The sequence below is a fragment of the Etheostoma spectabile genome, chromosome 22 (genome assembly GCF_008692095.1).
Source record: "Etheostoma spectabile isolate EspeVRDwgs_2016 chromosome 22, UIUC_Espe_1.0, whole genome shotgun sequence".
NCBI classification, from domain to species: domain Eukaryota; kingdom Metazoa; phylum Chordata; class Actinopteri; order Perciformes; family Percidae; genus Etheostoma; species Etheostoma spectabile.
In genome coordinates, this window is record NC_045754.1 from 5,038,223 (window position 1) to 5,052,169 (window position 13,947).

At 42.8% G+C, this 13,947-nt stretch overlaps 1 protein-coding gene and 1 long non-coding RNA gene across 2 annotated transcripts in view; one reads left to right on the forward strand and one right to left on the reverse strand.

Annotated features, from left to right (window-relative positions):
- Positions 1-13,947, reverse strand: part of LOC116671982 (cadherin-6) — a 78,224-nt gene that overhangs the window by 32,754 nt on the left and 31,523 nt on the right. Inside the window, exons 3-6 of the mRNA XM_032503465.1 lie at positions 9,174-9,468; positions 6,803-6,922; positions 3,184-3,351; positions 938-1,125 (exon numbers count right to left, since the gene is read on the reverse strand). Coding sequence (XP_032359356.1) covers positions 938-1,125; positions 3,184-3,351; positions 6,803-6,922; positions 9,174-9,468 — 771 coding nt within the window. The remainder of the gene's footprint in view (positions 1-937; positions 1,126-3,183; positions 3,352-6,802; positions 6,923-9,173; positions 9,469-13,947) is intronic.
- LOC116671984 (uncharacterized) overlaps positions 1-13,947 on the forward strand; it is a 28,674-nt gene that overhangs the window by 9,476 nt on the left and 5,251 nt on the right. The window lies entirely within an intron of this gene.

Below are 13,947 nucleotides of genomic sequence, written 5' to 3' on the forward strand. Positions count from 1 at the left end.
ATTGTAATTTCCCCATAGGGGATCACTGAAGAGTATGAATTATTTTTTCATCCATTCAATGAATTCATATTCTGTAATTATTTCTGTGCTGTATATAATAGTTTTCATTGATAGCCGGAGTCCGCCGGTATTCAAATTGCCTTCATACACTTCACTGGAAATGTGTGCTTCTGCTTCATATAAAGGTTTTCAACTGAAAACACAGGGGGGCTTTCAATGTGAACCAGTCAACAGAAACTCATTTGTCACAGCAGTTAGCGTCTACTGTGATCGCTCATCGAAAATATGTCCACAAAACAAGACATGGTCATTTTTGGGCGAATCAGTTCTAAACCTTGCAGGATTGCAGAAAAAGAAGGAGCAGCCACAGGGAGCTGTTAGATGAAGAATTGCGGGCTGCAGACCTCCAACTCTTCAGCAAGGTAACAAACTTGACAGCGTCCTGCAGTTGTGTTGAAAACTTTGCACACCGTGTGCATCATGTAATCGGCTCACTCATGGCATGACGGAAAAAGGTTGATTATTGATGAGCGACTTCTTTGTTAGAACTAAGTGAGTTTGTTTGGCTGAGCAGAATTATGATACGTCCGTTGGTTGTATTTCTGACAAAGAGAAAACATGGGATTTGAAAACCACACCCCTGCCGATACCACCCCTCACAGAAGGGGTTTTATGGATGATATTGCAGTTCTAGGCAAGACCCGCCCTACGAGGCAGCCTGGTTGGTTGAGGTTAGGCGTTGGGGTTTGGTAGTTAAGGTTAGGATAGATGATTGGCTAGGGGATAGGACCTGAAAAAATTGGGTTCCGTTGCCCCGCACGAGCATGGAAGCCTGGCCAATCGCAGAGCGCAAATGCTATTGAAGGGCGGGTCTTGTCTAGGACTGCAATGGGTTCCATAATAACGTCTCACAGAACGCCAGCGGAGAGTCTCTGACCTTCCTCAGCACGATGACACCGTCCTGCGTGCTCTTGTTGGTGGAGATATCAAACATGCCGGGGCCGTCGCTCCCGATGATCCTGTAGTCCATCTCGGCGTTCTCGCCGATGTCGGCGTCCATAGCCTGGATCACTCCGACCACAGACCCGAGCTCGGTGGACTCGGGCACTCTGAACTCGTAGACGGCTGGAGAGAAAGAATTGTATCTTTGTGATTTGCATGAAAAGATGTAAAAAAAACAAAAACAAGACACAGTTACAAAAAGGAAAGTCTCTGGAGTGGAAGTGAGTCAGAGATTGAGTGTGTGAGCGGGGCCATGACAACTGGGGTCATGCCCCTGGTATTTCTTGTCATGTTCCAGTTCCCGTTCTCCACACAAAGATGCAATTCTTTTGAGATTATATCACAATTAAAAGAATAATCAAGAAGTATTAAAGCCAATAAATCCACCCAAGATTAATTTACAAAGACACAGAGGATACACCTGAAAAAAAAAACACGCGTCATATCCTGCATACTTTTTATGACCCTGTCAGTGAAAGAAGAAAAGAGTGTAAGCGGAGAGCAGGAATACAAGACAGCGAGTCAGGGAGAAAGTGAGTCAGAGCCAATCGGAGAGCAGCAATATACGAGCCAGCCGGAGAGAGGGAGAGTGTGTGAAAAGGGGAAACCGTGTGGGAGATTTAGTGCTGCAACGTTTGTAGATCAGCTGTGGAGCAGCCATTTCATATGCGGTAAAACATATTTCATTTTCAAAACAGACATTTGGCCTTTTGCGTAAGTTGCTACAAGCGGTATTGACTCACCACTCAGAAGTTTAGGATGTAACATAAATTCTGGGCCAATTTACTCAACGTAAATTAATTGCCTCTTCCTCTTTTTTTTTTTTTAGTTTGTAAGATGATTTCCTGGTTTGAGGCGGGAAAATTGATGGCTGCCTGTCGGCCACGGCGGCCCCAGCTGCATCTCGTATGCTTAAATAAATAGCTGGACGGCGGGAGGGAGCGGGCGTGATATACACACAGCCTGCGGAGACAAACAGCACTGACACACTAATAAAACATGCTGACAGTGTTTTGGCAACGCCTGAGTCGGCAGGTCTCTGTGACGCTGACACTTGCCCTCCACACGCACACAGTAACACACACACACATACTCACTCACTCACTCACTCACTCTCTCACTCACTCACTCACTCACTCACTCACTCACTCACTCACACACACACACAGAAGAAAGCGACGCACTACGAGAAGGTTTCCTTAGGCTAACAGGTATTTAGCATCGAGTAGAAAAAAAGAAGCATCACTCCGGCAGACAACAATGATATCGCTTCCTGACACTCTACCTCCTCTGGGTGTCCCATTACAATATCTTTTCCTCTTTCTCCCTCTTTCAACCTTGCCCTCTCTCTGTCTCCACCCCCCCCCCCACCCCATCCCCTCCCTCCATCACAGGCTGCCTTTCTGTCGTCTGAATCACTCTTCTTCTTTCTTCCTCCTCTATCTTCCCCTTCTGTCACCTCCTCTATCCCTGTTGTATCCATCTCCTCCCTCCTCTCACTTTTCATTCATTGGTGCGAGCTGAGATGACAGTGTCTTGCCGTTGGTGCGGGGGGGGGGGGGGGGGGGGCATGACAATAGCAGTAATCTGTCGATATGATCCGGGCCGCCGTCGCCGTTTGCCAGATGCACGAGAGGAAGTGATATGGGTGGGAGGAGGGGGGAGGGGGAAGAGTAGAAAAGGAGACAATGTGTCAGACAGAAAGTGAGTAGGAAGGGAGTAGGACGGGAGGATTGATGATTTATGACGAGAGGGGTAACAAAAAGAGGGGGGAAATGCACCAAGGACATTTGGAGCACTGAATTGAGAACATTGGTTTGAAGGAGTAAAAGGCAGCAGAAGAAAGACTTACTAGCATGAGATGGACAAAGAGAGAGGAAGAGTGAGGGGGATAAAACCGAGAGAATGTACTCTCCTCATTTAATAGGGATTACAGGGCTGATCTGATGCACTTTGCAGGACCCTTTGCTCTGTCATATGGCTCTATATTTAATTATTCGCTGCCTTTAAGAGGCCCGCCTTAGTCGCACAAAACCCAGAGCTCCCTGCAATAATCCAAATTCATTTTGAAACTGACACCAGATGGGGGCTGCCTGCTTGGCACCGGCTCACACTGACAAGTGGTTTTCATGGGCTACGTATTGGTCACTGTGTGTGTGGGTTCCAGAAGGCTGTACTCACTCTTGGTGAAGCGTGGCGGGTTGTCGTTCACGTCAGAAAGGGTGATGCTGACCGTCGTGGTGCCCGAGAGCCCGCCCATCTGTCCGGCCATGTCTTTAGCCTGGATCACAACCTGGTAGTTCTCTTTCACTTCTCTGTCCATGCCGGGCAGGGCTGTCTTGATCAGTCCTGAGGAGAAATGCACAGATTCATAGTGAGAGTTCATTTAAAACGAGCACCCATCTATCTGGTTATTTAATAATCTGGTCAAGTCAAGTGTCTTTATACAGCCCAATCAATCACAAGTTTCATTTGCGTTGTTTCAATATGAATGGAAAAAATAACAATTGGCTTAAAAATACGCGTGGTTAACAGACAATGAATCAGCAAATATTTTGAGTTTTCAATGGATCTTTTCAGTCATTTTTCAAGCCAATAAATTCTCGTGTTTTAGCTCTTATAATGTGACAATTTGCTGCTTTTCTTAGTCAAACATCAACGTAAACTGAACATCTGTCAGCTGTGAACTGCTGATCAGGTAAAACCTTGGGCTGTAAGAAAATATAATAAACACTTCAATGCATTTTAATGATGTCGCCTTTGACTTTGAGATCTTTTTTTAGACTAAATGATGAACTGATTCATTAAAACAATAATCGTGATCATGAATTGATACTGAAAAGAGTTGTTAGCTTCAAATACAGTGTGTGCACTTTGAGTGAATTCAGTTATGATATGTACAGTTAGCCAATAAATAGTCATCTCCAGTGTGACAGGTTTGTGAACAATCTTCAACCCACCATATGATACAAAGACGAGTGAACTGCGCGTGTATCTTCACATCAATGCACTCCTCTGAACTAGCCCTTAAAAAGCCTGCCATCAGCTCTATCGTATGAATGGTATTTCATTTTTCAGATTCATGCATCTACAGGCCAGATAATTGAACTACGAGGAACATTTTATTACTGAAAGGTCAGTTCTCTCGCTGAGTAAGTGCAGCGGCATGGAGCTCAGCGGTCACACAGGAGCACATTTTGGTGTCTGTGTTCTCATAATTTAACCGGTGAGTGGACCAAAGGGGCCACAGAGTATTCCTTGAATTTTCTTCGTGTTACATTCGCTTCCAAAACGCGTTCGGCATCATTTACCTCTTCTTTTTGAAATTAAGACTGTTAATATTCAGCCTTTCAAGTGCCGTGCAGTTGCTTACTTCTGCGCTCTGACACGTTAGATCTCTAGTTTGGAGTCAGGACGGAGGCTGAGTGAAGCGGTAATTGGCAGCGTATACAAAAGGTGTGCTCCATCTCCCATCAGAGCCGCTCTTAAGAGAGGCAGGCAGACAGACGTGGAGAAGGAGAACAAAGATGAAAAAAATAAATTTCACCCTTACTGTAATAAACTGCTTTGACAAACTTCCAGTCTGAGTAGATGATTCATTGCATGTCAAAAAATAACAAAGAAAGAGAGGCTGACGTGGTGCATCACTCAGGCTCAGATCACACTGGCCTACGATGTTCTAATGGCTCTCCAACTTGCTCTTTTCTCTCTCCCCCATCCATATTGGGTTTGAAAACGAAATGCAGACACAATGCAACTTCCTTCATCCTTTTTTTCTCCAGTCCTAACGATGTGCAATTTATCTCACAGGCAACACACTGTTAAGAGAACAGCGATCGTTATAGCCACGGCAAACGTATAGCCACTTTATAACGGCATCATGCCCGCTCTATATCTCTGTCTACCTTTGTTGTTGCTTAATGACTACAATACACACACACAGGGAGGAGAAGAGGAGAAACAAATCCTGCGTATAATGTGATGTCCAGGCATGTCTTTGTGTAAGAGGGGATGTCAGCTTACATACCACATGTGGGATAAACCATATTACTGTTAATCCCACCGCTAATCTGCAAATGGCTTTTTTTTTTTGCCGTTTCTCTTTTGTTTAAGAAAAAAAGACACACGCGGGATGTGTTCCAAAGCGCACATTAATGATTAAAACTAGATTTTCAGGGTTGGTGATTTGCCACTCTCTCTACAACAAATCCCCCTCGCCCCGTCAGCTTGCGAGAGGTCGCAGACATGTTGGTATTTTTGGATCGGTGTAAGTATAACTCACAGCATTCAGGGAGTTATTATGAGATACATTGTTTTAATTTCCTTTCTTGGTAGAAGCTCAGCTTGCCTCCTTTATTTCTGCCTCAGCGACTTGTTATGTTTTCCCAGAATGGCCATCTCCAGATGAAAGGGTGTAAACTCGTATGTAGGTGGAGAGTGCAATGGCAGTAGCATTGTTAGAGCTGAAGGATGGACGCTTTTCCCACTAAATAAATACTGAGGAGTTGTGTGCATGATTCAGAAAGCAAACATCCTTTGTGGCTGCAGTGCATGCAGGTTTACTGAGGCTACACGCGGCGAGGAGACGTTCTAATCTTTGCCTTTTGATGGATTTTTCCTTGTATGGGTGCAACATTCTAGTGTATCTCCAAAGAAGCCCCCGTCTCTTGATTCTGAAGGACACCGAGACATGATGTCCACTTTTGAAGTTCTGTGATCAAATTTCACTGCTGCTGAGATTGGAAAGATCTCAACGCTACAAAAAAAATAAAACCGTGTAATTATTCATCTGATGTTCCTAAATAAACTGTAACAGAAAACAAGTTGAAACTGTAAAAAGAACGCTATTTCTAATATGTTTTTTTTAATTAATGCCTCTTCACAGGTCCGATTTTTCCAACTATGTAACAAAATGACTTACGGCCGGTAGATTGGCTCTATACGAACACATTATGATGGGTCACCGATTTTGACGTAACACCGGAAAAGCCTGTGTTAGTGTATCCAGCCAGGTAAAGGGTAGCTAGAGATTTCTTTATATAGTCCTAATTGTATTTTAATTTTAGAAGTTATCTGTTGTAGTTATGGCTGATTCTGGATCAGGGCCATCACAGAAAAGAAGGAAATCAAACGAAGAACGACCAAAAGTTAAAAAAGAAAGTGACGACGGGCGAAAACCAGAGTCCATCTTGGCGGTGATATCTCCACTTTTGAGCAAAAATGAAATTTTGAGCATGTCAGCAAAATTCTGCAACAATTTGTGTCTTTTCTGCATCAAGGTATGGTGTAAATGTCTTTATCTATGTAACTGACATTATAACAGCTTTTGTGTGTGTGTGTGTGTGGGGGGGGGGGCTGGCCAGTTTTTATTGGTGGGGTTGTAACTGTACCCTGTAAATTGCGCCTGTGACACTAACTCGGCAACACAGCACCGCTAACAAAGACCTTTATGACAGCAGGGGTGGTAAAAACACTATTGCCTTTGTCCACAGCGGCCGCTAGAATCAACACAAACTGAAAGTTACAAGAAGTCTTCAAGTTTTATGAAGGGGTTATTACTGCAACTTGAGCATGATGTTTAGTTTTACTTGATTCTCGTAAAGTGAGGATTGTTTCTTCAGGGTACAGACAACCGTTTGTAGAAAAACTGCAGTGAACTACATGTCACTTCCTACACTAGAAAGGAATAGAAACAACATGGAGGCATGCAAGTACACCACCAATAGCTGTACAGTATATTGAGTACATTAAGAGTTTTAGTCTTTTTGGGGTGGATTTGACTTTTTGACCTGACACTGACCGGTTTCTGGGTCCACAGAGAAGTACGGCTGCCCCTCCAGGATGCTGTACACCACCCTGGCGCTGTTCCCATATGTGGCGTCATCTGCGTCTATGGCTGTCACCTGAATCACAGAGGTGCCTGGGGAAAGAAGATTCATGACAATGATTTAGATCAACTCTTCAATACTGCTGAAAATTGCCTGCTGGATAATTGGTCGAGCTGATGCACCTTCTGATGAGGTGTCGGATCCTCTTCCAATCACGCTCATGCAGAATGTGACTGATAATTTCTGTCCCTTTGCATTACCCAAACCAATCTTTATTCCTCAGCCAATTAGACCCTTATACATGATTGATTTAGGCGGGTAATCGATAAGTCCTAATGTATTTTTCTAAGTATATCTCTCTAAGCATACAAGCGGCACCGATACCGGCTCTTTGCAAACCCCAAGAAGCCTATTAGTGCATCCACAGATCTGCAGTGTCTCTAAGAAGCCAAATATCTGATAGCAGACGGACGACTGTGATCCATTTTGTCTTCCAGAGAGGCTGAAGCCCTATTTCAGCAGAACAAAGGGAAACGGTTAGCCAAGTGCTACCTCCCAAACGGCGCCTTGCGGGGCCAAAAGTGTTGCCTCATTACATGCAGAAGAAAATTAATTAAGTGGAAATATTTAATGGCAAAGTGGTATAAATATAGAATTGTGCAATACAATGGGCTAACGACCCCATGAAACTTCTCTAATTTGATGTCAGCTATGATCTGTAAGGGGTGAGAGGAGTGTTTCCCTCCTTTGAAATCAAAGGATATCGTGTGAAAAAAGAACTCGTATGGACCAAAAAGCAGAGACAGAGAGAGACCACAGCTGTCTGATTTGGCGTAAGTGAAAGTTGAGGAGGATTCCTCAGCAAAGTTCACCGAACCTTGATCACTAATACCTTTAACTAGGGAATTAGACTCAAAGAGGCTTCTCTGACATGGCGGCTTTTTAGAAAATATCACTGATCCACATCAGCCATCTCATCGTCAACTTTAAGCTTTTGAGAAAAGAATGTTCTGACAAACAAGTCAGGATTTATCGCAGTTTCTGTGCAGGGGGAGGGAATTAGCTCGACTGTAATCGTTCAGTTGTCAAAGGAGGGGCGCGTCAATGTCGTCCCAGCCCGAGAGTCCGAGAGAAGAATGTCAGAGCCGTGAGACTATAATAAAACTCAAAGTGGATGTCACATTTAAAGGGACAGTGTCTCGACGCAGTCACTCGTGAACACATGCTCTGCCAAGCGGTGACATCACACCTCGGTTGTTGCCATGGGCACCCGTGCTGCCCTTCGATAAGTGCTGGCCTCTCTCTTGGGGTTGCTGAACCAAGTGACAACTCTGTCACATGTCTGGGCTGCAGGACCGATGTCCCTCAGTCCCTGAAGCTCCGCCGCAGCAGAACAGAAAGTTCAAACCATGTTTTCATGCAAGTATTGATTAGAAGCCTTAGTTATATTGTTGATCTATATACATGAGGCAACTGTGTACTTTTAGACCAAGCTAGAGCCAAAGTACAAGGTGAATTAAAGTTTAATTTGGTGCCGGAAGAGAAGATGAAATGATGACACAAAATCAGCAAATGGTGCTGTCTAAGAAACTGAAGAAGTGGAATCTGCATTTATTTACTGTGATGGCACGGCTGACAATGCTGGTTGTTAAATGAAATGCTGTTTTTAATAAGATAGTATACAATACTGTATTTAAAAGATTATCTGCACCAGTGCTGGAACCGTCACAGAGACTCTTTACCTTGTTTATTCTCCGGTCATTAAACAGCTCCTAGTCTCATTTAATTAGCGGGGCGCTCTTTGTTGAGCCTGCATCATTATTATGATTGATAAAGTCCCATTGATCCAGTAAGACTGACATTTTATAACATCTCTATCCTATTTGAATATCGTAAGCCTTTAATACCGCTCCTCACACACACACACCTTCATTTGTGTAAACACTCAAACATTGTGTGTTTTATGATCAATAAATATGGCTTTACACGCTAAATGCAGTTCTCTTTGCCTGCTGTACACACACCATCCTAGTATTACTTATTCATTTTGTATGCAGTACATTGTTTATTATTGTTATTACTTATGAACTGATCCGTCTTTTGTGTGTTTATCTATTAAGGGTTAACAAAACCTATAAAACGGGAAACCCCCCCCAAAAAAGTTCACACTAAACCGTTTGCCCAGAATTATTTCTTAAGTTAATTATTATCAAGTTGAATATCATGATATGTTTCCAATTAACAATGATCACACAGTCCTACAGTGCAGGTATGTACACACACTGTGGACAGTTCAGGGAATTATGAGGAATAATAATAATAATACGAGGAATAAGAACTTACCAATGTCAGACATTTCAGGAACTCTGGCCATGTAGGGGTCCTTGGTGAATCGAGGCTCGTTGTCGTTGATGTCGTGGATCTTGATGATGAACTCGGACTGACCCTCCAGCGCCTCGTTGGTGAAGCGGTTGATGGCTTTGGCGTGGAGGATGTAGTAGGCCTTCTCCTCCCTGTCCAGCCTCTTGGTGGCGTGGATGTCCCCCGACTTCTCGTCTATCTTAAAGAGGGACCCCGCTCCCTCCCCTGTGAGGACGTACCTCACGCTTCCATCTCCTCGATCTCCATCTGAGTGAAGCTGTGGCGAAAAAAAACACATATAATAATGTGGGTTCCTGCAGCACCGAAAACAACAATTTCAAGCAACAGTTTGTGGCATTTTTGTTTTAATAAATTCCCACTTTGCAGCTCTCTATTGCTAATTGTTATGGCACAACAATGAGTCACGCGTTGGTCCATGAAAGCTTTCACATTTGCTTAATTTGCTCTAATGAACACAAAGTGTCAGCTAGCCCTTTTTAAGGGATGTATCTCCTAACTGGCATGAACAGAAATAGTCAGAGTGAACAGGAACTTTATCTACATAAAGTCCAAGAAAATGGAGCAACATCACAGTGCTGGCTGCACTGTTTGATTGACAGGTGATCTCTAAGAAATGCAGAGCAAAAAAAAAAGAAAAAACCTCCCAGCAATGCACACTTTGTACCCAGAATGTCAACAAAATCAAATTCACTTCAGTATTTTCTGATACACTGTGCACATATCAGTGATCTGACCAATCTGGGCCTTGGCAAAGAACACACTGACAGCTTTGATAAGTGTGTTTGGTGTTATTTAACAGATTCATATCTTCTTTAGTAAACTGTCATCGAGTCATCACAATGCACATTCGTGGCTTCACCTTGTCTCGGTGAAATTCACATCCTGCCAAGAAGAAAACACAGAGTCGGAGTGTTTAAAATGTTGCATTTACTGGTGTTGTTACATGCAGGTTGTCATTATACTTTTTTTTTTTTTTTTTTACCTCGGGGCCCACGGTGACATTTTCACAGTGCTGTGAAACAGAATGCCGGTGTGTTGAAGTCTGCAAAGTACCAGCGTGAGTGCAAGCACGTCGGCCGCCTGCCAATCATTGATGGATCTGCAACATGACCATCATGCCAGAGGACCACCAGAGTCCACTTGTCTGTAGTGCTTCTCATTATTATTTGCTCTCTCTTCCCCTCTATCTCCCGTTAAATTTTTTTCTGCATGAACAGCAGCTTAGCATGCGCTGACATTTTAATTCCACCACCAAATCCCCCCAACATATTTATCTCCGAGAACTCATCAAAAGCTTGTCCAGTCGTTTCCCCTCCCACAGCTTTCCTGCCTACTTCCCCCCCCCCCAGTTTAATAACCAAGGACATGTTGATAATTGCAGGGGGAGGTAAAGGGCAAAAAGAGGGCACGTTTGCAAAGTACAAAACCGAGGCCAACGCCACCTGAATGTTTACCCTGATAAGCGGGCACTATTGGGTGATTCTGAGGTCCGTTGTTGACACCTCGTTAACTCAAGTGAGCCGGCACGTTTGAATTTTGACAGTTCGAATGCATATTTTCCTTTGAGCGCGAGTTGTCTTTGTGTTTACTGGCGTTCTTGGCTCTGCCGGGGTGGACAGACTGAGGGGGGATATTGTGCGTTGCAGCAGGGTCACGTGGGCGCACATTGCAAAGTCTCCCTTCTCATCATATATTAAAAAGCTTTTCATCCCAGGTGCTCGGAAGCTTTACTAATTCATGCTGTTTTATCAGGGCAAAGCTGGCACGTGTGATATGAACAGCTTTGTGGATTAGCATCTTTAACACTATTTTGTTCGCCTGCTTGAATGCTGGTAAAAAATGACTGTTTTCATTTCCTTCTCTGTCTGTCTAACCGAGCCCGATGAGTGTGTTGCAGAATTTCAGCATCTTCGGATTAGGATCTGGAGTGGAGCACTGTTTCATTAACCCACTTGAATTCTGGTCACAACAACTCTTGTTTTTTGTTTTTGTTTTCTTTCTTATTCTCTCTGTCTAACCAAGCCAGGAGAATATCCTGCAGAATTGCATTTGTTTTCTATTCTGCTTTACAGTACGTGCTTCCAAACAGAGACTCGGTTGGCTGAAAACAATCCACTTCAACATTATTATCTTTCTCCCGCTGTTATAGCTGCAATGTCCTTTTCTATGATTGTCTATCAAGCTGCCTATCTCTGCCGGCACGACAATTCAGTTAATAACCGTTGAGTCCTCTCCTTTTCGGCTGAGATGTGAGATAGACAGTGTGACATATGCTGTGTCGGCTATCATTTCTATGAAAACAGAGAGATCTTGTGGTTGTGAAGAGTGTCTCCTCTTTCCCCTGAATGATATTACAAGGCAGCTCAGAGTATCGAACTGCAGCGCCTGCTGCAGTGACCCGTCCCTCCCAGTTGCCCACCTTGCTGGCGAGGAGAATTTACTGCTGCCCTTCTACTCAAATTAAGAGGGGAAAAAAAACTACCCCAGAAATCAATGTGGCAGCCCAACGTACATTCACAATGGCCCTTTGATCAATTTATATTGAAAATACAATTAAACTGTCACATGGGGGAGAAAAGAAAGCCACATGTGCATTCAGTATGGTCACCAAGAAGCTCTGGCGCATCAATAGCTAGCCTTTTCTCCTTTGCCCTCCTGTGGTACCAAATCGTAAAAAAAGGCAGAGAGCATGACGCTATATCCATTAACTCTGGGACTGCTGGTCTTTTTGTAAAGGAAGAGGACACTGTAAAAGAAAATCTCCATCCTATCAAGTCGTTCTGTCTATAATAGCGGCCTAAAATCCTTATTTTCGTCACAGACTAGTTTGACATTTTGGAAAATAAGCTTATAAGCTTTCTTGCCAAGAGTTAGTTATGTCTATCCACACTGTAAAAAATATCTGTCGTGTGTCTGCTTATTTTAACAGAAATTGGTCCATAGATTGGGATTCATATGCAGTTGTATTTTTGTTTTTTACATTTCAAATTGCATACTTTGTGCTCTGACAACTGCACTTTGCGTTTTTTGCAACCTTTTTTAACCTATTTATCCTTACATTTTTGAATTTTCTTTTGATTTCAGAGGGTTACTAACAGCTTTGTATGACAGAATTTTATATAATTAACCTAACCGAAAAACCTTCTGTATTTTAACTGTAGCTACACACATCATATTTTTTAATTAAAGGGCAAAGTCCAAGTAATGAGCTGCCAACACTTTTTCTATTGTTTTACGGATTGTTTTCTTAGAGTGCAGTAAATATGAGGCTAAAACCAGCACCTGGTTAGCTTAGCTTAGCATAAAGTTGTTTTTACACAGTTTCATACGGATGAAACACATGAGATATGTCTTATTTGGTGAGCATTAGAAGGGCTGGTAGTGTGTTTTTGGACCTTTGGAGAGAGCTAAGCTAAGTTTTCTCTACTCCACTTTTGTTGCTAACGTAAGCTAACAGGCAGCTTGTGGTAGCTTCATATTAACCGTACAGACATGAGTGTGGTATTAACCTTCTCATCTACCTCTCAGCAAGAAAGCACATACGTGTTTTTCCCCAACATCTTTAACTATTTGAGGGAAACAGTCTGCCATTGCAGTGCCAAACTATTTCAAACTGTTTGCAACAAGCTTGTTTTAATGCTTTTCTAATAATCAGTGCCTGAATCTTGAGTGGCAAAATATCAAGGAAATGTTGCTGCACTCAAATTAAGAAAAATGAAACTTGAATTCAGAGAATCCTTCTAACAAGTTGATTTGAAATAAGGCTCTAAGGCAAAACTGCAGGAAAACATGTCTTGGTAGTGAATCAGTTGGGAAGCAAACTATTTAGCATTTATCGTTATATCATCAACGACATGCTATATATTTCAAAACCTTCCACTCAATTAGCCTTCTCTGCAGAGTGATACCATATTACTTCCAATGGTTGGCGTTTTTTCAAAGGTGATGATATTTATTCCTATTCCTACATGCTTCATCTTGCAGTTTTAAAGTGGGCTGAGAAGTGAAGTGGTACTCATCAGACATCTGTGCGTGAGAACTTCGAAGCGAGCCATCTTTGTTTGTGAAATTAATCCGCTTCAAGTGCAGCAAATGTTAGTGCAGACTCGATCTGGCCGCCATTTGTGCTTCACTCGAGTTAGGCCAAAAAGATGGCACTGGAAATGGGTTGCTTAGGGCAATTAGCCAGTTAGCCTTTAAGGCCTTGTGTCCTGGCCTGTCGAGAACTGGCTGCCTCCTCTATGTAGCCAGATGGTAGCCTCAGACTGTGTACAAAAATAGCCTATCAAATGTCCGTTGATGTGTAAACTTGAGATTTGTGGTCGAAGCTGCAGAGACTTAAAGGTGAAATGTCAGTTAGCATATATTCCTCTCTTGTGGGCATCTGACATCTTTTGTTTTGTGTCCCATGCATAATTTCTAGCATGTTATCTTTTAATTACAGGCAATTCTCAACAGTTTGTATTCACTTTGCTGCTGGGCTGGAGCCGAGGTCATGTCCTCATTTTTGGTTCTGGGAATTTGGAGGATTTTTAACAACCTTAGTAGTACTGTACAATTACCCACAAACTATACATTCTGCTATTTATTTCCAACTCAGTGTCTTGTATTTTTACTACACGTTTTTTGTCCTTGAGTCCTTTTTTCTTAAACTATTTTCTCTAAAATCAAGGTGAATTGAGGATAGGTTTTTTTTTCTTCTTTATTAATTTAATTCTCAATTTGGCCTTTGAAA